This window comes from Myxine glutinosa, chromosome 8, assembly GCF_964187855.1.
Source record: "Myxine glutinosa chromosome 8, kmMyxGlut1.1, whole genome shotgun sequence".
NCBI classification, from domain to species: domain Eukaryota; kingdom Metazoa; phylum Chordata; class Myxini; order Myxiniformes; family Myxinidae; genus Myxine; species Myxine glutinosa.
This window is the reverse complement of record NC_136268.1, coordinates 63,238,750-63,265,868: the sequence shown is the minus strand read 5'-3', so window position 1 is coordinate 63,265,868 and position 27,119 is coordinate 63,238,750. Positions and strand designations below refer to the sequence as shown.

At 44.0% G+C, this 27,119-nt stretch overlaps 1 protein-coding gene across 4 annotated transcripts in view; it reads right to left on the bottom strand.

Annotated features, from left to right (window-relative positions):
• Nucleotides 1-27,119, bottom strand: part of CEP295 (centrosomal protein 295) — a 115,018-nt gene that overhangs the window by 28,323 nt on the left and 59,576 nt on the right. For all 4 annotated transcript variants that reach the window (XM_068124560.2, XM_078783333.1, XM_078783335.1 and 1 more), the window contains exons 5-7: nucleotides 10,924-11,017; nucleotides 8,926-9,033; nucleotides 5,200-5,340 (exon numbers count right to left, since the gene is read on the bottom strand). In XM_068124560.2, coding sequence (XP_067980661.2) covers nucleotides 5,200-5,340; nucleotides 8,926-9,033; nucleotides 10,924-11,017 — 343 coding nt within the window. The remainder of the gene's footprint in view (nucleotides 1-5,199; nucleotides 5,341-8,925; nucleotides 9,034-10,923; nucleotides 11,018-27,119) is intronic.

Genomic DNA, 27,119 nt, shown 5'->3' with positions numbered 1-27,119 from the left:
CCTTACATTTTGGTGAGTACCCCTGTAACTGTTCATTCAATTGTCCATTTGCATATTTCATTTGTTCTTTATCGATTTGTTTAATATTTGGCACCAATATGTACCCTGGGAACGCATCCCCCAAATTATACCATAACGTCCATGGGAATATCTTGGTTTGCTCAACGTCACCCGTTCTAGGAATGCATCCACAACATTGTGGAAACTTGCTGTAGTGTGTTTTGAGTTAACAATTATACAATTCATTTCAGAAATATCACACTTAGCAATTTTTATTGATTTATTTATACAATTGAATGTCTTAAACCATAAATAAGTCGATTTCATGAATACAAGTCGAGGCCTGGATTTCCGTGTAAAAAAGTATCGGCTTATATGCTGAAACATGGCGGCGTATTGTGTTTTGATGCATTGTTAACACTCGTACAGCTATGATTTGACATGGAACAAATTGTTTAGTATATAGGACTTTTTTGTTGAGGTTAAAAGCCAATTGTAAGCATAGATGAGAGCAAGAAGGTGACAAGTGTTAATGTTGAAGTTATATTTTACAGCCTGTGAAAGATTGTGGATGTTCGGGTGTTTCCACATATGGAGCCATCTCAGAGTAAAGAGCAGTTTCTGGCACAATGAAGACATGAAATCTCATATTTAAGAATATTTTCTAGAGAGAGGGCCTTACAGGAATGTTTGTGAGCCAAGTTTGTAAGCAGAGAGAGCAAAGAAAAGAGCCATATTTTGCTTTGCATAGTGCTTTACATTTATTAAGATTTATGTTGCTTTAGGTTTATCCTTTCAATGAACCAAGACCAACTGCCAGTTGGACAACGATCGATCAAAGAACCTTGGGTTTGTAGATACTGCCCTCAAACAAGCCAAACACATTAATCAACAAAACATATTGCAAATATAATCAATCTCCAATCTGTGGTACTCCAGTCCTGCTACTCATCCACTCTTTCAAGTAGAAACGCAGCCATCTCAGGCCCTTCCATCAGCAGAGACTTTACATATTATGCAAAAACAAATGTTGTCTCTGCCCTATACATATGTATGAATATGTATGTACGGTGTAGTGTGTACACTGTACAGTAAACCCTTAAATATCGCGGGTTCGAATATCGTAGATTTTGACAAATAACGGGCAACCTCTTTGTGCCGATTTAGTTATCGCAGGGTTCAATTTCGACCAATCGCAGTTTTTGAGCTGCGTTCATCTCCCACCCTAAGCCTTTTGTTGTTTCTCGTGCTCCATTAATAATGCTGCTGAAGCGCATAGTGTGAAGTGGTGAACCAAGAGCAAAAAGGTTGAGGAGAGTGATATCTTTGAATCAAAGTGGAGGTTTTGGATAAGCTTGGTCAAGGCAAGAGTGCCTTTATTTTATTAATTGTGGGTTTCGAAGCTGCAGAGCAATTTATAAAATAAACATCATCAGATTACAAAAGGAAACGATTCAAAATATCATGGTAATATGGGAGTAATGGTGGGGGTATTGACGCTGGCAGGATAGCCTAGAGGTACGCAGACGTCACCTCTAAGTTGTCTCGCCTGGGTGCTAATCCCGATACAGCTGTAAACTGTCATCCTGGTGTTTCACAGGCAGGGTGATTCATCAATGTGTGTGCTGCTCTCGGATTTTTTTTTTTTTTTTTTTGTATACAGAGTCGAGGCTCGTGAAAGAGCTAACATTTATCAAACAAACAAATCAAACAAACAAGTAAACAAAGTATATAAAAATGGGAGCGGTCGACAAGATGGGGAGAGAAGGGGAGGAAGCACACAAACACAACATTTGAGGGCAGGGACATCGGGAGATGTGTGGGAGGCAGAGGGCCTGGGGGGAGGAAGGATAGGTATAAAACGCAAGGACACAAAGGACTTCCAGGAAAGAAGTCGGCACCTCAAAAAAGTGGATTTGGGGTGAAAATAGCGGGGGTAGAAAAGATCAAGGTTTTGGATGGGGGAAGATAAGAGATGGTGGTGAACAGCCGTTTTAAAGACCTGGAGGGAGGAGTGGGATTGAAGAGAGTGAGGGAGTTTGTTCCAGAGGCGGGAGAAAAGAGGAATGAAGGAGTGAAGGTGAGCAGAGAGTCTTGATTTTGGCAGTTTAACCAAAAGAGGGTTGCAGGCAGATCTTGTGCGACCTGCAGGAATATTTGGGGGACAGAGCCCAGAGAGAGCTGGGGGAGCAAGGCCGGAGAGGAGTCGGTAGAAGACGGAAAGACCACCAACCTGCCTGCGGTGAGTAAGTGAAAGGCCCTCGGAGATAGCGTCATCGCGGGAGATTCCAATGATTCTGAACGCTTTGGTTTCAACAGCGTGAAGACGAGCTAGGTGTGAGGCAGGAGCACCAGCCCAGAGGGGAGAGAAGTATTCCATTGAGCTTCGGATGAAAGCCTTGTATGTGGTGAGGAGCTCAGGTGTGCCAAGGAAGGACTTCGCACGACGGAGGATGCCCAGTCGGCGACTGGCTTTGGAGGCCAGCTTGGAAATGTGGTTTTCCCAGGAAAGATCATGGCAGATAGTGAGACCCAAAAGCTTGAGTGACAGAACTTATTGGAGAGGATTATTCAGAAAGTAGATGGGAGGGTTGTCCAGTCGGTCTTTTCGGAGAGACATCGTAAGAGTGTGAGATTTGTCAGGATTGAAAGACATGTTCCACTTGTTTGCCCAGTCTGTGATTTTGTCCAGGTCTGCAGAGAGTGAGGAGGCTGCAGACTGCCGATCTGAGGGATGAGGAATGGAGCGGCAGAGAGTGGAGTCATCAGCAAAGCGATAGAGAGGATTTTCAAGAGAGTCAGAGAGATCATTGATGAAGACCAGAAAAAGCACAGGGCCCAGAACACTGCCTTGGGGAACTCCAGCCTGAACAGGAAGAGGAGATGAGAGAAACCCATTCAGGGCCACACTTTGACTACGACGAGAGAGGAAGTCCGCCAGCCATGCGTGGAGATTTCCATGGATACCAAAGGAGGAGAGTTTGGTGAGCAGAGTGGGGTGCCAGACCGTATCGAAGGCACGTGATATGTCGAGGGAGACAGCTCTAATTTCCTGTTTGGCATTGAGGACCTCCATCCATTGTTGAGACAGCAGAAGCAGCATGTCCAGAGTAGAGTGACCTGGTCTGAAACCAAATTGATGATCAGAGATCAAGCCATTGGAGAAGAGGAAAGATTTCATATCCGAAGCAATGATGGATTCCATGACTTTGCTGATAATTGGGAGAAGGCTGATTGGTCTGTGGTTGCTAGGATCTGTTTTTGCACCTTTTTTGTGCAAAGCGGTGATGTTGACTGATTTCCAAGCAGATGGCAGTTGACCTTGAGCAAAAGAGAGGGTGAAGAGAACAGAGAGAGGGAGTGAAAGAGCGGAAGAACAGGATTTTAGGACCCGTGGGCTGATGCCGTCAGGTCCAGTTGCAGAATCAGAGTCGAGGGTTGACAGAAACTTTTCCACCTTGTCAGGAGGAAAGGACACGGAGTCCAGGAGCAGCTGGGTACGACTGGGTACGGTGGGTACAGAGAGGGATGGGTTTTGGACACAAGATTTAGAGGCAAACACAGAGTTGAGGCATTCAGCTTTTTCACGTGCGGAGTCAGCTGTGTAGCCATTTGAGGTAAGGGAGGGGGTGGAGGGGGAACAAACACCAGAAACAGATTTGACCAGACGCCACCAGGATTTGGAAGAGGGAGACAGATAAGAGAGTTCGGTCTTGAGAACGGAGAGATATTGTTTCCTGGCTCTCCTGAGGGTGGACACACACTTGTTTCGGGCTTTGTGAAAGGAAATGAGATTTCCTTCCGTTGGATTTGCTTTCCAGGAGACGAAGGCAAGTTGTTTCTGGGCAACAGCCTCACCACAAGATTCCGTGTACCATGGACGGGAGGAAGGGTATGACAACTGAAGACGAGATGGGATAAATCTGTGCATGAGAGAGAGCAATTTACTTTGGAAGAATTCCCAGGATGAGTTGATGTCAGAGGTGGTAGAGATGGGAGACCAGTCCAGATGATTGATGGCTGCTTGAAGACCGTGCCAGTTGGCCTGAGTGAAATGCCAGACTCGTCGACGCTGAGGAGGCTCCCTGAGAATGGTCAGAGAGATGTCCACTTTAACAAGCACATGATCAGATGAGCCGATTGGAGCAGAAGAAGAGCAGCAGACATTTTCAGGGAAGTTAGTCATAACCAAGTCCAGAAGAGAAGATGCTCCGTTGACTGAGATCCGGGTCGGGAAATTGACAGATTGTGTCAGTCCCAGTGAGTCGCAGAAGTCCTTTGCTGAGGAGCCATGGCTGGTGAGAGAGGTACCCACACCCAGCCAACTGGCATGGTGACAATTGAAATCACCACATATGAGGAAGAGAGAGTTAGGATGAGTAGACAGAAGTTGGTCGATATTATCAGACAGCGAGATGTATATGGAGTCATCACTGTTTGGTGGACGGTACAACACACATATGAACAAGAGGTGGGAGCGAAGGGGAGACGTTAAGGATGGACGTTAAACTGGACGTCCTGTCTGCTGGCATTAGTTGGTGGACGTAAAAGACCCCATGGCGTCCTTCTCAAAGAGTATGTGAGCTGCATCGGCGGTACCAACTCTCTGTGAAGACCGTGGAGAGAAAGGGAGAGGGCGAGAGAGAGGTGGGAGATGGATTTAGACAAATTACAGAAAACAAGGGCCACGTTTAATCTGCTTCAAAGCAGCAGGAGGACACTTCATCGCAAATCTGATTTATATTTATTTTACATGTTTATTTAAATTGTGATGTGTATATTTTTGGCCGCCGCCAACCTTCCTCTATATTTTCTCGAAAACCCAACAACCTAACCCCATTATTCCCATAAGAAATTGTTTTTTAATTATCAGTTTTGAATATCGCGGCATTTTCCAGGAACGTAACCCCCACAATATTTAAGGGTTTACCGTACTTTATATACATACACACATACATAATTATGATCTATTCTATCCATTGTATTGTATTTGTTCTATCCATATCCTCTGCCCCTCTGTCAATATATAGAGCCTCCTACTTTGGTAAGTTAACTCCTCGTTGAATCTTGAGACATTTAAAAAAAAAAAAACTTTGTTTTTTACTGCCAAGGCATAGATTTCACGATGTGCTCACACAACAGAACTTGAAATTAATCAGGGCAGTCTTAAACATCAATGTAGAGAAATAATGCCTGTACATGAAGCAGGTTTTCCCGGCGTAGGGCAACAGATCCACGCAAACGAGCCTTCTGAAGCTGCTCCAAGTGTCTATTCTGTTCATCGAGGTTCAAACTTGCAAGACGCTGGGTCTCTTCTGCAGCTGCTTCAAAAGCAAATCCCTGCAGCACAAGTGTGACCTCAATCATTGCAGGGCCTTGAAAGTATGGAATTGTGTAACTATACAACAAAAATCAGCACTTCAGACTACAATAAAAAAATTAGGATTGACGAGGGTGGTTGTTAGATTACATTAGACTAGTTAGCTATGCATGGATGGGAGGCCAGAAGCAAACAGACAATGCAGAAACGGCGAATGCTAAAGCATGAAACCAATAAATTCCACATTCTTGTAGCACCTTCAGTCACACGTCAGACATGGACAGCAAGTTCGTGAAGGACTTCCATGAAAAACGTACCCGTTTGTTTGCCAACGTTTGTACGTTTGTTCCATACCCAGTCAATGGCGAATCTGTATATGGTGATCCGCGAATTCACGTTTAGAAAGTAGAAACCGCCATGGCATTTCGTCATTCACTTGAACTCGATATCTCTTTTTTCATTCCAAACAGCATAACTCCAATCACAAATTAAATAACATTAATATAAAAAATAAACTTTTAACAACATTCGTGACATAAACAAATATTTAAATCCTGGTGTGAAGTTCCATACGGTTGGGTGAATACAATTACGAATTCAAAATCGTAATTGTATTCACTCAATTCCAATCATCAATTGATACTTTAACAAAACGATTAACACGATTAAGGTTTAACGATTTAATATTACGATTGAATGACGGTTGTATTTGGATATTATCAAACCCGCGCATTGCCGTCATCTGTCCACTTCTGCATTCGCGGCAGGTTCATAATTGTCATCAAAATCTAAACAGCATTTGTAGAATTTCAATAAAAGCCACATCACTGTTCATATCAGCAAATATTATTGCATCGTATTTGGAAAAACTGGAAAATTGGAAAACTTGGAAAAACAATATAGCCTATTTTACTCCCAGGGGTCCCAGGAATACCCACCCAAAATATCGTTGCGATCGGTTAAGCCGTTTTTGCGGTACCTTCGAACGGACAGACGGACATTTGGTGAATTATAGTAAGATGGCCAAAAGTAACACTTTTCAGCCTTTATTTGTATACATAGTCGAGGCTCATGGAAGAGCTGGTGTTAGTATACTGAACGGATCAGAATACCAATATAGCATATCCTTGCAATTCATTTGAAAGTACACAATGAAGTATAATGTCTTTGTCTTCCATAGGATTTGTATATATGGGGTGTCATATTGAATGAATGAATGAATGATCGTTTTAAGGCCATTTTCCCCGCTAGAGTGGGGGTTAGCCTTGCGGGCCCCATGACAATCATGGTTCCCTGTTTGAGGCAATGTTTTTTTTATGGCCGGATGCCCTTCATGACGCCAACCCTTGGTCACGTTGTTACGATGCGCAGGGATACGGTGTACATATTCTAAACCGGGGTACACACCGGGATCATTCATCCCAGCAAGCTGGTACTCAATTTGCCGACCTCGGAATGATGCCAGACAGGCTGAGTCAACCCCCTGGCGTTAATTTAGCGATCGACCGGGATTCGAACTCGGGATCCTCGGATCCCAAGCCGGCACCCTAACCGCTAAGCCAACACCAGGCTACATACATGGGGTGTCATATTACATATCAATATTACAAAACGGGAGTGTCTGTCTGTCCCCAAACTACTCCCTCAGTTTTGGGGTTAGCCCCGCCAAACCTTCTGTGGAACATTTTGGGGTCCCAGCGGACATTGTAAGGTAGGTAGAGGTTTCACAAGTTCCTCAATAAAATTATAATTTTGAAATTGACTTGATACAAACCTGCCCCAAATCCGGAAGTGAACACATGACAATAATGAGATGGTTTGATAATATCTCAATACAATCGTCATTTAACACAGTATTTTGTTATACTAATAGTATCAATTTATGATTGGCATGATGATGTACAAAAGAGCGCGCACAACTGTAAGGACGAAGGACGGGAACAGTGGTGAGTTTGAGGTGAAGGCGGAAGTGCATCAGGGGTCGGTACTAAGTCCACTACTATTTGTAGCTGTGATGGAGGTGCTGGCTCAGAACGTAAAGGAGGGTTTACCGTGGGAGTTGTTGTATGTATGCAGATGATCTTGTGTTGATTGCAGAAAGTATGGATGGACTGAAGGAAAAGATGAACACGTGGAAGGAATGTATGGAGACAAAAGATCTGAAGGTGAATATCGGAAAAACGAAGGTGATGGCAAGTGGCAAAGCATGTGGTGAGGTGGAAAGAACTGGGAAGTGGCCGTGTGCTGTGTGCAGGAAGGGTGTCGGAGTGAATTCCATTCAATGTACAATGTGTGCTGAGTGGGTTCATCAAAAATGTAGTGGTTTGAGAGGGTCATTAACCAGTGTGGCAGCTACATTCAAGTGTAAGGTGTGCACAGAGGGAGCTGCAGATGGAGGAAATGTTGAGTTGGATCTTGGAGATGGCGTGAAGCTGGAAGGTGTGAAAACATTTTGTTACCTTGGAGACATGCTGAATGGAGAAGGTGGATCAGACTCGGCAACGGTTGCTCGAGTGAGATGTGCATGGAAGAAGTTTCGGGAACTGAGTGGCGTGCTGACGAGGAGGGGAGTGTCATTGAAGCTGAAGGGAAAGGTGTATGCTGCATGTGTGAGAAGTGTTATGATTTATGGGAGTGAGACATGGGTAATGAACGTAGAGCAGCAACGAAGGCTGGAAAGGGTGGAAATGCGAATGGTTCGGTGGATGTGTGGAGTATCGTTGAGAGAGAGGAAGACAAATGATTAATTGCGAAAGATGATGGGAATAGAGCCTGTGATGGATGCTGTAAAGAGAAAGAGGTTGAGATGGTTTGGTCATGTGTTGAGGAAGGATGAAAGTGACTGGTTGAAAAGAGTGATGGAAATGAATGTAGAAGGAAGTAGAGGACGGGGAAGACCGAGAAAGACTTGGCTAAACATGGTCGAAGAAGAAATGCGGGCAAGGGGGTTAACAAGGAGAGATGCAGAAAATAGGGCAAAATGGAGAACATTGTCATGGGGACCGCAAGGCTAACCCCCGCTGACATTCGCGGATCGCCATATGCAGATTTGCCATTGACTGGGTATAGATCCATTCAAACGGGTACGTTTTTCGTGCTAGTCCTTCACGAACCTGAAAGAGTCTGCATGTCTGACGTTTGACTGAAGGTGGCACAGGAATATGGAATTTATTGGTTCCATGGTTTAGCATTCACCGTTTCCGCATTATGTGCTTGCTTTCGGCTCCCCACCCGTGCGTAGTACGGGTACCTCCCTAGTTCAAAATAAAATGGTGATTGAGAATCAAATGAATTTTACACAATAATAATTTTATCCTCTTTTATCCGGAAGCACATGTTCCCCATGCAATATATAACAAGCGTCATGTAAAATCACGTATTCTTGCTTCAGGACAGCTATTCCCATCTATAATTTGATTGGTTGCCTGGCATAGCAACGGCTCTTAAGAATTTCCTCAACCTTTGCAAAAAGGAAAATTTTTCTTTAAGGATAACGCAGTTTTATGCAACCGGGCCATGGTATGCAAGAGTTATGGGAGGGGGGGAGGTGAGGGGGTAGGGGGAGAGGGGGAAAGACTGTTCAAGTCCAAATCTTTAATGCACACCTGCTTTTGATTGAAATCTCGATCGACAATAGGTTGCAAAAGGTGGTGGAAAGTGGTAGAAAACTTTTGGCCAACGTTGATCGCAGGCTTCGTTGTCTTTGTGTAGACCTGGAACACAAAAATACAAACAATTCAGCAATGTCTTCACAAACAAATAAATGATTTGAAATAGCTAACTTGTAGGCACATCTACATTTGTTTTTCATAGATTTATCATTAAAGAATGAAGGACATAATCTGTTTTCGAAGTTCAGCATTTCATGAAATAAACAGTCGATAAAGGAGAAGTACAAAAGTCAAGCGGACAATTGTTGTAAGAAAATGTCAATTTGAGACCATTTGTCACACTGTTAAGAAATTTAGTGAACAGTATCACTGTATGAACTGTATCCAATGTAAACATCGAATCAATGTGAACAAATTTGGTTGACACTAATCTCATCTTGGCAGACTCTGGTCTGTTCATAATCGGCGAGATAATGTTATTGTTAATTTATATCATTAAGTGTCCCCGTGTTTTGTTGTCCTTACCTCTTTCACCCTCTGTTTACTACCTCCGCCATCGAAGGTGGACGAATGTCATGTTTTCACCCCTGTCTGTTTGTCTGTCTGTCTGTGAACAGGATATCTCACAAAGTTGTGGATGGTTTCAGACGAAATTTGGTTGACAAGGACGAATCGATTATATTTTGGTGAAGATCCGGATCCGCTAATTTTTCAAGTGATTCTTCAACATTGAGAGATGGGGCTAAAATTATATACAGCAAGATATCTCAATAGATTGCCGATGGATTATGACAAACATGGTGGATGAGTTTGGTATGTGACAACACAAGCAGATAAGATTTTGGTTCAGGTCAGGATCCAGATCCAGCCTCTCAGTGGACAGTGGATACAAAACGTGTACTGTTCAGTCTGACGGAGGTATGCGCCCTACCGAGTATCGTCTAGTTCTGGTCTGTAAATTTTTTTTTTTTTTTTTTTTGGATACAACATCGATGCTCATGAAAGAGCTAACATCAATCACACTAAAAGTCAAACCGACACATAAAACATAATAAGGGGAGCGGTAGACAAGATGGGGAGAGAGGGGGAAGGACACAAACACAACATTTGAGAGCAGGGACATCGAGAGATCTGTGGGAGGCAGAGGGCTTGGGGGGATGTGGGAGAGGTATAAAACACATGGACACTGCAAGGACTTCCAGGAAAGAAGTTGGAATTTCAAAAAAGTGGATCTGGGGAGAATTAGCAGAGGTAGAAAAGATCAAGGTTTTGCATGGGGGAAGATAAGAGATGGTGGTGAACAGCTGTTTTAAAGACCTGGAGGGAGGAGTGGGATTGAAGAGAGTGGGGGAGTTTGTTCCAGAGGCGGGAGAAAAGAGGAATGAAAGAGTGAAGGTGAGCAGAGAGTCTTGATTTTGGCAGTTTAACCATAAGAGGGTTGCAGGCAGATCTGGTGCGACCTATAGGAATATTTGGGGGACAGAGCACAGAGAGAGCTGGGGGAGCAAGGCCGGGGAGGAGTCGGTAGAAGACAGAAAGACCACCAACCTGCCTGCGGTGAGTGAGTGAAAGGCCCTCGGAGTTAGCTTAATCGTGGGAGATTCCAATGATTCTGAAAGCTTTGGTTTCAACAGCATGAAGCCGAGCTAGGTGTGAAGCAGGAGCACCGGCCCAGAGGGGAAAACAGTACTCCATTGAGCTGCAGATGAAAGCCTTGTATGTGGTGAGGAGCTCAGGTGTGCCAAGGAAGGACTTTGCACGACGGCAGATGCCCATTCGGTGACTGGCTTTGGAGGCCAGCTTGGAAATGTGGCTTTCCCAGGAAAGATCATGGCAGATAGTGAGACCCAAAAGCTTGAGCGACAGAACTTTTGTTGAAATGTTACAAATTGTGCTTTTGAGCAAAATAAAATGAATGGCAGAGTAAAACAAAGATGACACGTGGCCCAACTATAAGAAAATGCAATTATAAAGCGAATAATTGTTAATCACCTCTAAAGGCTCAAGGGAAGGAGTTGGGAGACAGGCAATCCTCGCTGCTCGCTCTTTTTCCACAATCATGGCCTCTTTACGAAAACCGATGCGTCTGTAAAGGCACAGCGTTCAATCACATACTTGCAAAAAACATCTGATTTAAAATTTTAGGGGTTGGATTGAGCACAACTTTTTTTTTGTAATTTCGCACTTGCTTTGCAATGTGGCCTGCTGAAAACCACTAAGTTTCAAAATAGAAATTTACCAGAATCAAATTATTTAATTTTGTCGTGGTTTTGTGATACAGGAATTGTTCACTTCCTTCAAAATAGTTTCAGTTAATTTCCTTCTGAATAGTTTCAACAATCCTTTTAATTTTGTTATTTTGCTGTTCATCAGCACCTAGAGTGTGAACGAGTCATTACATATTTATTGCAACTGATCATATTCATAAGTTTGCTGTGATAATAGCTTTGTTGTACCAGATGTGTTGCATCAGGACCGTTTCGTGTGCTTAACCTAACTTTTTTCAGAATGACCTAATTAACAAAAAACATCTTTTTGATTATAACTTGAATTATTTTCCTTACATTTTCAAGATGTTTCATAGATAGACTGTAGATGGGGACACATTTTCTTAATTTACAATACATCCCTAAATGTTTACGGCCAAGGTCATATGGTAGTCTGAAAAAAATATGGCCATCATTGGACCACCGACAAAGGATAAGTCACAGGTGATCGCCAAGGGTAAACCTTCCCCGGTTGGCGTAGGCCTACTTTTGGCGATCGCTTTGTGATCGCATATATCTAGTTTAATTTGCTTTTTGTACATGGTCACATTTTCAACAATTACGGTGATATAGTTACTTCAACAAGATGGCTGCAATTTGCAGAATATATAATTACTACATGGTCATGATTTATATGAGCAGTATTGATCATAAAATATTCTTGAACATCAAAAACTCATATTTAAGCCAATGGCTGTGTTCCGTTATGTTGCCACACCCAATTTATAACAATTCAAATTCAGCCAATCAAGTTCAAAGCTCTATATTTGAGGTGTAGTGCTGCAGAATGGTGGAAGAATTGTGCACTTTTGGTGAAAATCATGAAACTTTGCACAGTTATAGAGTTTTACCTACTGAACAATATTGGATATGTGGCCAACTGATTTTTTCCCAAGATGGCCGCCATTTTCAAAATGGCCGCCTCCATGGGTGAAAATTACCGATACAACCATATAAATGAATATATTTCCTATGATTGGTTTGAAAATCGACGAGAAATGTAAGATGTCACCAACTTTTACCTTACGGTTCACATGTTCTTCATTTCTTTGAAGAATTTGAATTTGAATTTTCATTGAAGCTCTGGATCAGCTTATGCCCTGATTCTTCACTCTTGATCACCCGCACTACAGCCGTTGGCTACCGGTTCATTTGCGTGACATGATTAACCTTGAGAGTATGCATCCTGACGTTGCAACACAGTTTCAAAGTGGAAACTTCGTCGTAAAGAAGACCCACCAGTCATTTTCTTCCATAGCCATCGATCAAGCTCACGAGCAAAATAATTGCATCGTGAAAGGCGACGGAGGAGCTATAGGACTTACAGAAAAAACATCACAGCTAATGCGGTGGATAGTGGCGGGGCCAGAAATGGCACGGGTGATCAGATAATTTAACGACTCTATAGAAAGCATCACGGAGAAACAGAGCAAAGGGCCGGATATCAAACACCATGAACAAGTAAAGTCGGTGCAGAGCACATTTGCCAAACAAGTGCGTTCTCTCTGCCATACTATCGAGGAAATGGCTAACCCATTTAAAGAACAAACCAGTGATCTGCTGGTTCTTGATACAAGAGATGCTGTGGGAGACGAAGTAGTGTCGACAGTTCGCAACATACAAAAGCTTGGAAAGGAGCAGTATACCAGCTTTGTAAAGGATCGCCTGGGCGAAAGATCTATGTCTCTGTTCAGCCCATTGAAGAGAAACAGACTGCCATTGTTCAGCTGCCCTATGTCTACATTGATGTCCAATGATCAGCAGCAGATTACATCACTGAAGAAAACTTGTGCCCTCTTCTCACAGTTGTATGTGTCATGTCAAGTCCATGATGGAGACATTGAGGAGTTCTTTCGCCATGAAAATCAATGTTATCCACCATCGTTGTCCAAATTTGGAGAATTGCATTCAGGGACAAAGGCTGACCTAGTCAAGTGCTTTGAAGAAACTTACCCTACTCCACCGGAACAGGTTCCTGAGGTTGATGTCATTCTCCTAGATGGCGCCGCTGTCATTAACATGTTGAGACCAGGGCCTGCCAAAACCTTCGATGAATACTCCAAGTGCATTTTCCTTCCCTATATTCAGTCCCAGCTTATGAAAGCCAGCAGAGTTGACATTGTCTGGGATGAATATATTCCAAATAGTCTCAAAGCAATGACGAGGAAGAAGCGTGGAAAAGGTACACGACGATGTGTGCAACCAAATGTCAAGTTCCCAGGAAACTGGGAAGGCTTCCTCAAAGTCAGTGAAAACAAGAAAGAACTCTTTGAATTCTTAGCGCAACAATCGGTGACAATCCAAACTGAAAAGAAGGTCATCTCTACGTTTGGCAAATCAATATTGCTGAATTCACCAAAAGAAGACATCAGTCGCCTTTCTCCATGTACACACGAAGAAGCCGACACTAGGCTACTACTCCATGCAGCAGACGCTGCTGCCAATGGATACTAGAAAGTCATGTTGCGTACTGTGGACACTGACGTTCTTGTCTTGGCTATATCAATGTTCAACCAAACGAACCTGAGTGAAATATGGGTAATGTTTGGCACAGGAAGGAATTGCAAACTCATACCAGCACACACCATTGCCCATACCCTAGGTCCAGAGAAATCTTTGTCTCTGCTAATGTTCCATACCTTCACCAGTTGTGATCAGACGTCATTCGTTCTGAACCAAGGAAAGAATTAACAGCATGGAACACAATGAAGGTTTTCACAGATGTCGTAGAAGCCTTTGCAACTCTTGGTAGAGTACCTCCTTCAGAAGGGACATTGAAAGAACAAATGCAAACAATTGAACGGTTTGTTGTCGTCATGTACGACCGGACAAGCTGCTGTAACAGTGTTGACGATGCCCGTAGAGAGTTATTTACTCAAAAGGGGGGATCCATTGAGTTCATTCCACCTACTTCAGCTGCACTGTGTCAACACGCAAAGCGGGCAGCATATCAGGCAGGGCATTGCTGGGGGCAGGCATTACTGCGAGATCCAGAGTTACCAGATCTCGCTGAGTGTGGATGGTTCAAAGGGGCCTCACAGCTGTGGGAACCTCTGTGGACAACCCTGCCTGAAGCATCCAAATCGTGCAAAGAACTTCTTAAGTATGGCTGTAAAGTGGAAAGAGGATGCCTGTGCCGGTGCAAGTGTGTTAATGCAGGGATGGCATGTACAATGTACTGCAAGTGTCACGGAGACTGTGAGCGTCATTAATGTGATTAAGCAATAAGAGATGTTGCAAAACATTTTACCATCCCCCACCACCCCCACCCCCCCCTCCCCAGGCATGCTTCCTTTGATGCACGTTAAAATAGCCGAGAATAGAATAACGCACATGTGACGCGTTGTTCAGTCCGCGACAAAACCATCACAGCAACGACAAGCGAAGAAAAAGTGACGATGTAGACGCAAGGTAAGCATACAGCACATACGCACGCACATGTCATGTCCGAATGTGTGCACAACCGTAACGGGTTTTCGGGGGGAAAAAAGATAAAATGTTTTGCAACACCCCTTATTGTCCCCCGTCGCACAGCGTAGCGAAAGGGGGACTATGGCTTTCCCCTCCGTCCGTGTGTCCATCCATCCGTCCGTCCGTGCGTGCGTGTGTGCGTGCGTGCGTGTTTGCGTGCGGGCGTGCATGCGTGCGTGCGTAAGCGAAGGACCGCATTCAAATTTGGTGTGTGGGTGCAACCCACGTCAAAATCCAAGATGGCCGCCGCCATGTATGTCTGATGCCATGTATGTCTGAACCTTGTGAGATGAATATCTTGAAAAATATGCGAAGTACCAACTTCTAATCTGGTGTGTGTGTGTATCTAGGCATAAGGAAGAACGCTATTGAAAATTGGGTCGCCACGTCAAAATCCAATATGGCCGCCGCCATGTATGCCTGAACCTTGTGAGATGAATATCTTGAAAAATAAGTGAAGTACCAACGTCTAATTTGGTGTATGGGTGTATCTCGGCATAAGGAAGAACGCTATTGAAAATTGGGTCGCCACGTCAAAATCCAAGATGGCCACCGCCATGTATGTCTGAACCTTGTGAGCGGAATATCTTCAAAAATAAGCGAAGTACCAACTTCTAATCTGGCGTGTGGGTGTATCTAGGCATAAGGAAGAACGCCATTGAAAATTGGGTCGCCACGTCAAAATCCAAGATGGCCGCCTCCATGTATGTCTGAACCTTGTGAGCAAAATATCATATCATAGCATGTTTTCTGCGTCTTCCACTTTGTCAACTCACATCACTTCACCGACGGGGGACCTAGGCGTAACGCTTGTTAAGCTTCATATAGTGCCGAGAAGTAGATTGCTGTTTCTATATATAACTAACAATGTAGTGCTAAAAATCATTGCTGAATCCTGTTGCTATGCGATGACTTAGATCTGTAATAACAAGGCAAATGTGTGTCCACCATATTGATAGATTAGTTTCTCATGAAAAACAAATCGTAGTAAAGCCCATACCTACATGTGTTAGTAATAAAAATGAGAATTTGAAGAAAACCTGATTTCATTAAGGATTTTTTTTTTTTTTTTTTTTGTATACTGAATCAAGGCTCGTGAAAGAGCTAAAAAAAAGTTAAAAGCTAAAAGAGAGCTAAAAGAGAGAAGTTTTTAGCTAAAGAGAGAGCTAAAAGCTAGAGAGCTAAAAAGAGCTAAAAAAAAAAGTCGGCCCGGAGGTGGGGGTGCGGGGCCTGTCACGGAACGTCAAAACAAACGGCCTGCCGGGGCCGCCCAAAAGTCGGGCATGAGGGGCGCGTCCACTAATGGAACGCCTCTCGCTTCCCAGATCGAGGGCCACGTGGTCAGGAGAACCTCGTCCCTTCCGGTTGCCTTGCCGTCCCACCGTGAGCGCCGGTCAGGGTGTACTTCAAACTAAGCTTAAGTGTCAAGTGTTAAGTTCCTCCTTGCCCTCGCAAGGGAAAGGCTAGGGTCAAGCTCTTCCAAATTTCCAAACACTAGAAATCGGACGTCTCAAATTAATTAATTAATTTGTTAATACATCTCAGTCGCCCGCGACCTCTCCAGCGCGGGCGTCGAACCAGTTCATTTCCGGTGCGACCGGGCCGAGTATCGGCCCGGCCGTGGCCGAAGCCGTTGATGCCGCCGTAGCACGCTAATGCGTAGGCTCGCGCGTCCCTGGTCCGCCGGGGCTCCGCGGGTGTCCTACCGTGCCTGGCGCCGCTATTCTCTCAACTTCCGGGAGTAGGTGCCGGTGCCCGGGGACGGATCTCGCTGTCTAAACATGGTAGCGCTAGGCCAGTGGGACCGCCGGGACCCACGTGCACTCACAAGTTGTTCTGCGCGTGGGCGGCAGTATCAGACCGGGGCGCCCAAACGCTCCCCGGCTAAAGTTCATCCTGATGCGCCCACATTGTGCGGACAAACCCCACCAAGTCGAGGGCCACGTGGTCAGGAGAACCTCGTCCCTTCTGGTCACACTGTGCCTATCGGCCGGCCTCGAAGACCGAAATTGTGTCGGTTACCGATCCTTCGGGTTCGGAACTATGTCACCCTGAGGTACATTAGCTTTTACACTACACACTTTTTACACACTTTTTACACACTTTTACACACTTTTACACACTTTTTAGTTTTTTTTAACTAAAATGTGTTTTACACATTTAATGTGTTTAGCTTTAGCTTTTAGTTTAGTTTAGCTTTTACACATTTAATGTGTTTAATGTGTTTTACACACATTAGCTTTTACACACTTTTTACATACATTAGCTTTTACAGGTATCAACTTAAGCTTTAGGCTTTTAGGTACTAACATGGATTTTTGCGCCATTTTGAATATTGTTGCATTGTTGAAATACGCAAACATCAGTATCGAAACTAACTATGCAATTTCACGGTTAAAAAGCATGAAAAATATGAAATTGGCACATTTGAATATTGTTGCGGATATCAGTGCCGGCCTTCTCCCCTTACCAAGGGGGGATTAGTCCCCTTGTCTTTGACTGGCCGACGGGACCCGGGACCTACGACGTCCTTCCCGGACAGCGCAAAATAGGGTCGTAGGACTAGAATCACTATTACCTAATTACTCGCGCTGCCCAGAAACGAGGAAATAAGCCCCGCACGAATCACGCGTGCTGAGACGCCGAGCGGTGCGTACACGCGATCCGTGCTGTTTATTTGGTGAACCCGGTTCTAGCGATCTCGTTCGTACCACGCTTAGCCAATGGTGAAATTCTCCATGTACACACACACAATTCCCCCTTCTCTCCCCATCTTGTCTACCGCTCCCCTTTTATACACTTTGTTTGTTTGTCTATTTGATTTGTTTGTGTGATAAATGTTAGCTCTTTCACGAGCCTCGATTATGTATACAAAAAAAAATCCAAAAAAAATCACAAAGGCGATCGAATTGGGAAGAAAGGAATAACAAGATTTATTTACACTATTTACAATGATTCCAGAAAAGAGGACACAGTGCAGCCTTAACTTAATCCCCAGGACAAACGGGCCCGTCTCACACACAGACACACTCACACGGGGTTTGCAGCTGCAGGATGATGTTCACCACGTCCAGGGATGGCTCTCGTACAGCTCCCTCCGGCCTCTGGTTCGTCCCGGGCAGATGGTAAGTAGAGGGGCAGGAGCTCTCCGCGTGTCATTTGGCGCACACGGGATAATACGGGGCGAATGGTAGGGTCTGGGCTCTGGCGGTTGGCGGTTATCACTGGCGGATATTGCCGCGTTCACTCGCGTGGCTGAATAGGCGATATTCGCCACCGGTGCGTCTGGCTGCCTTTCCTTTGGCACGTACGTAATACTGAGATATAGCGCAATGCCCCCAAAGCGAGCGCTGCTTCAGTCGAGTCCTGTTCACCACTCACTCTTGCTCTCTCTCGTGCTCCTTGCAACAAGTCCCTCCAGCGCTAGTCCTCTTATCACGCCCTTTCCCAACGAGTCCTGTTCAAAGGCTTTGTGCACAGGCTTTTATAGGCACGCCCCACGAACCTTCAAGCACTTACCAGACGCGCCTTACCACGCCCTGTCACGCCATGCCCTTAGAGCCCTGGTTGGCTGGTGGTCCTTACCGTCATCGCCTCTGACGCGCTGCCTTGACGCCGCCCCACCCCGCCACCGCGCTCCTCCCTCTTAGGCCTAGCTCGTGTTACTCGACTAGTGAGCGAGCAAAGGGCAGCAAACGCTGTTGGCAGCCAAAGCGTAATAAATGCTGCGGGTAGCCAAAGCGTAACAAACTGAGGGAGGAGCCAAATGGGGCGCGGGATCAATTATGCCCATGGAGGTGGAACTTGGAGGGTGGACGTAAAAATGAAGGGACCGAAACTCATGTCTTTACACAATGCAGATATTACTCGTGGAAATGGCCTATACTTACACATACTATGACATAACTAATACTCTAAGGTGGCCTACGTGTTGCTCGTGGACTAACTATGGGGGGCAACCCTTTAACCTTTAATGATCAATATGTGCCAATCTCAAAACCGTAGCAATATTATAAACAAGTAAGAAAGTAGTATTTTTTACTCAGCGGCGGCCATTTTGAATTTGGTGGCCATCTTGGAAAGAAATTGAATTGGCCCCATATCCAGAAATGTTCAGCACATCAAAAGCTACATCTGTGCCAATTTTCATACTTTTCACCCAAAATGCACAAATGGTCTGGTATATTGCACCATTCTGCAGCACTAGTGGGATATAAGCTCTCGGAGTTGGATTTGTTAATAATCCCAAATAGTATGCATGTCAGATTTATTGCTGTTCAAAAATAAATTCCAATGCAAAAACTATAACCGTTGCATATTTAAGACCAATATGTAGTCTTATTATGGAGAACAACAACAACAACAACAGGCATTTTAAGGCCATTTTCCCTGCAAGAGCCGGGGTTAGCCTTGCGGTCCCCATGACAATCTTCTCCAAATTGTAATGGTTCTATTTTTGAGGCAATGTTTTTATGGCCAGATGCCCTTCCTGACGCCTTATCTATGTCTTATGGAGTCTTATTATGGAGAGAAAAAATAAAATACAACAAGTAAAGATACATTCAAAGTACACCGCCCCCATGCCAAATAATTAAATATCCTACAGCGCAGCATTGCCGGGGCGCCTCCGGTGCCCGGCAATACCGCAGTGCAGCTCATAGAGGCTGCATTGGGAGGGAGAGGTGTACACTAATTGATTGATTAATTGTATAATGAAAATCAATAAAAGATTATCACAAAATATTTTCTTAATCAATTGGCTAATACCATAACAAAACCACTCGTGCTTCATCCGAAGATGTATCTTTTAGAAATTTAATCAAATAAGTCATTAATAAAAAATTAAATAATTAATTGATTAATCAATAAGTAATTCATCGATTAATCAATAAATAATGAATCGATTAAATGATTAATCAATTAATCAAAAATATCCTTGATAGCCACATCACTTGGTCACTGTCATGTCCAAATATTAGCTTCCCAGCTCAAAAGGTGCCTGAGATATTGGCCAAATCTTGGAGATCTTGGAGACGGCGGCAGGGATTTTCGAAGCTCCACACGGTCTCCACGTTAACCGAAGTTAAGTCTGTTCACAATTGTATTTTGTCGAAACTGTATTTATCTTTCGGTGTGTGAAGTTATTGTGTGCAACTTTGGTTGTTTCTCGGTGTTTATCTTTCATAAATTGATCGTCTGTTTGCCGTGTCGCGAGCAAGGCCTTGTACAGTGTGCACTGTACAACCTTGAGGCTTTGTTTTTCTCTCAGTGGTCCGTCGTTTGTGATCCAATAACTTTCGTTCTCTGTATTCCCAGTCTTTTCACCCATACATACTTCCTTGTGTAAATCTCAACTCAAAAAAAAAAAAAAAAAAAAAAAAAAAAAAATACATTTCTTTCTCTGTTCTCATTCGTTTATTCATTCTTATTCGTTCGTTCGTTCTTCGACCACGTGTTTCTCCCCCATTTCCCCAGATAGTTTTCACTCATTAACCTTCAATGTTTACACTTTCCCCTCAAGTTATGTATTCCGTCATATTTTATAACACCTTTTTCTTCTTCTTCTTTAAAAGGCTGCTTTCGACTTGCTCACCAAATCAATTCATCCCAAAAAAAAAATCCATCTCCTATAGTGCCTTTTTTCTACATTCCCTAAACTCTCCTGCACTCCATCCTCCATCCAGCGTCCTTAAACGTATTTTTAACTCGAAGGTCACAAGAAACTCATTTTGCAATAAATGTTCGTTTCCCATAAATCGTACACTTTCAAAAATCCAATCTCACCCCTCCCCTCCAAATCTTCCCCATAACCCCTCCCCTCCAAATCTTCCCCATCACCCCTCCCCTCCAAATCTTCCCCATCACCCATCCCTTTCAAATCTCCCCCCTTGCCCCCTCCCTCCTAAACTACCCCCTCACCCCTCCCCGCCAAGACGCCCCCTCGCCCCTCCCCTCCTAGACTCCTGCCTCACCCCTCCCCTCCAAATCTCCCCCATATCCCATCCCTTTCAAATCCCTCCCCTTGTCCCTTCCCTCCCAAACTCCCCCCTCACCCCTCCCCTTCAAATATCCCCACCCTCATTGCTTCTCAATTTCCCCCCTCTCACTCCCCCTCCTCAAAGCATCCTCCCCGCTTCTTCCCCCTTCAAACTCTCACCTCCATCTCCCCCAACCTTCTGCCTCGCTCTTCCCCCTCCTCAAATAACACCTCATTGTGGCTCACCCAATCACCATCAAACCTTTTGTCCGCCCCATCCTTCCCTTTCTCCGAGCTATTCTGAAATCTCTGACACACCTTCAACAGCTCTCCCTACCTCTTCCACCTCTTCCACATCTTACCCTACCCCTCCTCCCCCCTGTTCTGTATCTGATGCTCCCCCTTCCTCTTCATTAACGGTATGGACCTCAAACATCCGGGGCCTTCGTTCAAACTTAACTGATCTCTCCATACAGGTTGCTTCTGTCAAACCAGACGTGATCTGCTTAACAGAAACTTTCCTCCTTTATGATGTCTCTGATTCCATAGTATCTCTCCCGGGCTACTCCCTCCTCCGGTATGATAGACCTGAGCCTCGTCCTGGAGGCGGGGTTGCTATCTTTATCAAAAACTCTCTTCCTCACTCGCCCTGCACTGCACTCTCTCCACCTCACCCCCAGGAATACCTCTGGCTACGGCTTCCCCTTCGCTCCCACCTCTTGTTCATATGTGTGTTGTACCGTCCACCAAACAGTGATGACTCCATCTACATCTCGCTGTCTGATGATATGGACCAACTTCTATCTACTCATCCCAACTCTCTCTTCCTCATATGTGGTGATTTCAACTGTCATCATGCCAGTTGGCTGGGTGTGGGTACCTCTCTCACCAGCCATGGCTCCTCAGCAAAGGACTTCTGCGACTCACTGGGACTGACACAATCTGTCAATTTCCCGACCCGGATCTCAGTCAACGGAACATCTTCTCTTCTGGACTTGGTTATGACTAACTTCCCTGAAAATGTCTGCTGCTCTTCTTCTGCTCCGATCGGATCATCTGATCATGTCCTTGTTAAAGTGGACATCTCTCTGACCATCCTCAGGGAGCCTGCTCAGCGTCGACGAGTCTGGCATTTCACTCAGGCCAACTGGCACGGTCTTCAAGCAGCCATCAATCATCTGGACTGGTCTCCCATCTCTACCACCTCTGACATCAACTCATCCTGGGAATTCTTCCAAAGTAAATTGCTCTCTCTCATGCACAGATTTATCCCATCTCGTCTTCAGTTGTCATACCCTTCCTCCCGTCCATGGTACACGGAATCTTGTGGTGAGGCTGTTGCCCAGAAACAACTTGCCTTCGTCTCCTGGAAAGCAAATCCAACGGAAGGAAATCTCATTTCCTTTCACAAAGCCCGAAACAAGTGTGTGTCCACCCTCAGGAGAGCCAGGAAACAATATCTCTCCGTTCTCAAGACCGAACTCTCTTATCTGTCTCCCTCTTCCAAATCCTGGTGGCGTCTGGTCAAATCCGTTTCTGGTGTTTGTTCCCCCTCCATCCCCTCCCTTACCTCAAACGGCTACACAGCTGACTCCGCACGTGAAAAAGCTGAATGCCTCAACTCTGTGTTTGCCTCTAAATCTTGTGTCCCAAACCCATCCCTCTCTGTACCCACCATACCCAGTCGTACCCTGCTGCTCCTGGACTCCGTGTCCTTTCCTCCTGACAAGGTGGAAAAGTTTCTGTCAACCCTCGACTCTGATTCTGCAACTGGACCCGACGGCATCAGCCCACGGGTCCTAAAATCCTGCTCTGCTGCTCTATCTCACCCTCTCTCTGTTCTCTTCACCCTCTCTTTTGCTCAAGGTCAACTGCCATCTGCTTGGAAATCAGCCAACATCACCGCTTTGCACAAAAAAGGTGCAAAAACAGATCCTAGCAACTACAGACCAATCAGCCTTCTCCCAATTATCAGCAAAGTCATGGAATCCATCATTGCTTCTGATATGAAATCTTTCCTCTTCTCCAATGGCTTGATCTCTGATCATCAATTTGGTTTCAGACCAGGTCACTCTACTCTGGACATGCTGCTTCTGCTGTCTCAACAATGGATGGAGGTCCTCAATGCCAAACAGGAAATTAGAGCTGTCTCCCTCGACATATCACGTGCCTTCGACACGGTCTGGCACCCCGCTCTGCTCACCAAACTCTCCTCCTTTGGTATCCATGGAAATCTCCACGCATGGCTGGCGGACTTCCTCTCTAGTCGTCGTCAACGTGTGGCCCTGAATGGGTTTCTCTCATCTCCTCTTCCTGTTCAGGCTGGAGTTCCCCAAGGCAGTGTTCTGGGCCCCGTGCTTTTTCTGGTCTTCATCAATGATCTCTCTGACTCTCTCGAAAATCCTCTCTATCTCTTTGCTGATGACTCCACTCTCTGCCGCTCCATTCCTCTTCCCTCAGATCGGCAGTCTGCTGCCTCCTCACTCTCTGAAGACCTGGACAAAATCACAGACTGGTCAAACAAGTGGAACATGTCTTTCAATCCTGACAAATCTCACACTCTTACTATGTCTCTCCGAAAAGATCGACTGGACAACCCTCCCATCTACTTTCTCAACAATCCTCTCCAAGAAGTTCTGTCGCTCAAGATTTTGGGTCTCACTATCTGCCATGATCTTTCTTGGGAAAACCACATTTCCAAGCTGGCCTCCAAAGCCAGTCGCCGACTGGGCATCCTCCGTCGTGCGAAGTCCTTCCTCGGCACACCTGAGCTCCTCACCACATACAAGGCTTTCATCCGCAGCTCAATGGAATACTGTTCTCCCCTATGGGCCGGTGCTCCTGCCTCACACCTAGCTCGGCTTCACGCTGTTGAAACCAAAGCTTTCAGAATTATTGGAATCTCCCGCGATGAAGCTATCTCTGAGGGCCTTTCACTCACTCACCGCAGGCAGGTAGGTGGTCTTTCTGTCTTCTACCGACTCCTCTCCGGCCTTGCACCCCCAGCTCTCTCTGTGCTCTGTCCCCCAAATATTCCTACAGGTCGCACAAGATCTGCCAGCAACCCTCTGATGGTTAAACTGCCGAAATCTCGGCTCTCCGCTCACCTTCACTCTTTCATTCCTCTTTTCTCCCGCCTCTGGAACAAACTACCTCACTCCCTTCAATCCCACTCCTCCCTCCAGGCCTTTAAAACAGCTGTTCACCACCATCTCTTATCTTCCCCCATCCAAAACCTTGATCTTTTCTACCCCCGCTAATTCACCCCAGATCCACCTTGTTTGAAATTCCAACTTCTTTCCTGGAAGTCCTGGCAGTGTCCATATGTTTTATACCTCTCCCACTGCCCCCTTCCCACGCCCCCCCCCCCCCCCAAAGCCCTCGCCCTCTCTCAGATCTCTCGATGTCTCCATGTCTCTCGGTCCCTGCTCTCAAATGTTGTGTTTGTGTCCTTCCCCCTCTCTCCCCATCTTGTCTACCGCTCCCTATGTTATATGTTTTATGTGTCGGTTTGTCTTTCTGTGTGATTAATGTTCGCTCTTTCACGAGCCTCGATCTTGTATACAAAAAAAAAAAAAAAAAAAAAAAAAAAAATGAGAAAGAAAATAAATAAATGATTAATAATGAAAATAAATAAATAATAATCATTAAAAAATTAAATTATCAATCAATTCGGTCACAGAACACATAAACGACCACCATTTCATCAGAATCTGTAACTGGGGAAAAAAAATTATTTTTAGTAATTAATCGAATAATTAAATAATTAATCGATACATTGATTAATTGATTAATCAATAAATCAAAAATATCCTTGATAGCCACATCACTTGGTCACTCATGTCCAAATATTAGCTTCTGAGCTCAAAAGGTGCCTGAGATATTGGCCAAATGAGAAAGAAGACAAACAAGTACACATACATTCAAAGTACACCGCCCCATGCCAAATAATTAAATATGCTGCAGCGCGGCATTGCCGGTGCGCCTCCGGCGCCCGGCAATACCGCAGTGCAGCTCATTGAGGCTGCATTGGGAGGGAGAGGTGTACACTAATTGATTGATTAATTGTATAATTAAAATCAATAAAAGATTATCACAAAATATTTTCATAATCAATTGGCTAATCGCATAACTAAACCACTAGTGCTTCATCCGAAGATGTATCTTTTAGAAAGTTAATTAAATAAGTCATTTATAAAAAATTAAATAATTAATTGATTACTCAATAAATAATTAATCGATTAATCAATAAATAATTAATAGATGAAATGATTAATCAATAAATCAAAAATATCCTTGATAGCCACATCACTTGGTCACTCATGTCCAAATATTAGCTTCCCAGCTCAAAAGGTGCCTGAGATATTGGCCAAATGAGAAAGAAAATAAATAAATGATTAATAATGAAAATAAATAAATAATAATCATAAAAAAATTAAATTATTAATCAATTTGGTCAGAGAACACATAAACTACCACTATTTCATCAGAATCTGTAACTTAAAAAAAAAAAATTTTTTTGGCATTAATCAAATAATTAAATAATTAATCCATTAATTGATTAATTATTAAATCAAAAATATCCTTTGCAGCCAAATCACCTGGTCAATGGCATGTCCAAATATCAGCTTCCTAACTCAAAAGGTGCCTGAGTTAATGGTCAGAAGAGAAAGGAAATTTGATTAATTAAATAAGTACTTAATTAATCGCTAATAATTAAATAACTCCTCAATTAATTGATTAATCAAAAAAAAAATACCGTTTTTGAAAAAGGACTTGCTCACTACTGTGCCGAAATTTCAGCTTCCGAGCTCAAAGGATGGCTGAGATATCGCCCGGACAACCAAGAAAGAAAACAAACAAGAAAGAAAGAAACCAGAGTGAAAACTGAGTACTCTCTTTCAGCGTGCGTCACTGCCGAGCCCCCTTTGGTGCCCGGCAATGACGATTTGCAATGCCTGGAGATGGCATAGGAAAGGAGCAGTGTACAATAAGAAACCAGAGTGAAAACTGAGTACTCTCTTTCAGCGTGCGTCACTGCCGAGCCCCCTTTGGTGCCCGGCAATGACGATTTGCAATGCCTGGAGATGGCATAGGAAAGGAGCGGTGTACAACAAGAAAGAAAACAAACAAGAAAGAAACCAGAGTGAAAACTGAGTACTCTCTTTCAGCGTGCGTCACTGCCAAGCCCCCTTTGGTGCCCGGCAATGACGATTTGCAATGCCTGGAGATGGCATAGGAAAGGAGCGGTGTACAACAAGTACACATACATTCAAAGTGCACCGCCCCATGCCAAATAATTAAATATGCTGCAGCGCGGCATTGCCGGGGTGCCTCCGGTGCCCGGCAATACCGCAGTGCAGCTCATTGAGGCTGCATTGGGAGGGAGAGGTGTACACTAATTGATTGATTAATTGTATAATTAAAATCAATAAAAGATTATCACAAAATATTTTCATAATCAATTGGCTAATCGCATAACTAAACCACTAGTGCTTCATCCGAAGATGTATCTTTTAGAAATTTAATTAAATAAGTCATTTATAAAAAATTAAATAATTAATTGATTACTCAATAAATAATTAATCGATTAATCAATAAATAATTAATAGATGAAATGATTAATCAATAAATCAAAAATATCCTTGATAGCCACATCACTTGGTCACTCATGTCCAAATATTAGCTTCCCAGCTCAAAAGGTGCCTGAGATATTGGCCAAATGAGAAAGAAAATAAATAAATGATTAATAATGAAAATAAATAAATAATAATCATAAAAAAATTAAATTATTAATCAATTTGGTCAGAGAACAAATAAACTACCACTATTTCATCAGAATCTGTAACTTTAAAAAAAAGATTTTTTTGTCATTAGTCGAATAATTAAATAATTAATCGATTAATTGATTAATTAATAAATCAAAAATATCCTTTGCAGCCAAATCACCTGATCATTGGCATGTCCAAATATCAGCTTCCTAACTCAAAAGGTGCCTGAGTTAATGGTCAGAAGAGAAAGGAAATTTGATTAATTAATTAAGTACTTAATTAATCGCTAATAATTAAATAACTCCTCAATTAATTGATTAATCAAAAAAATAAATACCGTTTTTGACAAAGGACCTGCTCACTATTGTGCCGAAATTTCAGCTTCCTAGCTTAAAGGATGGCTGAGATATCGTCCGGACAAACAAACAGGAAAGCAAGAAAGCAAGAAAGCAAGAAAGCAAGAAAGAAAACAAGAAAGAAACCAGAGTGAAAACTGAGTACTCTCTTTCAGCGTGCGTCACTGCCGCGCCCCCTTTGGTGCCCGGCAATGACGATTTGCAATGCCTGGAGATGGCATAGGAAAGGAGCAGTGTACAACAAGAAACCAGAGTGAAAACTGAGTACTCTCTTTCAGCGTGCGTCACTGCCGAGCCCAGCAATGGCGATTTGCAATGCCTGGAGATGGCATAGGAAAGGAGCGGT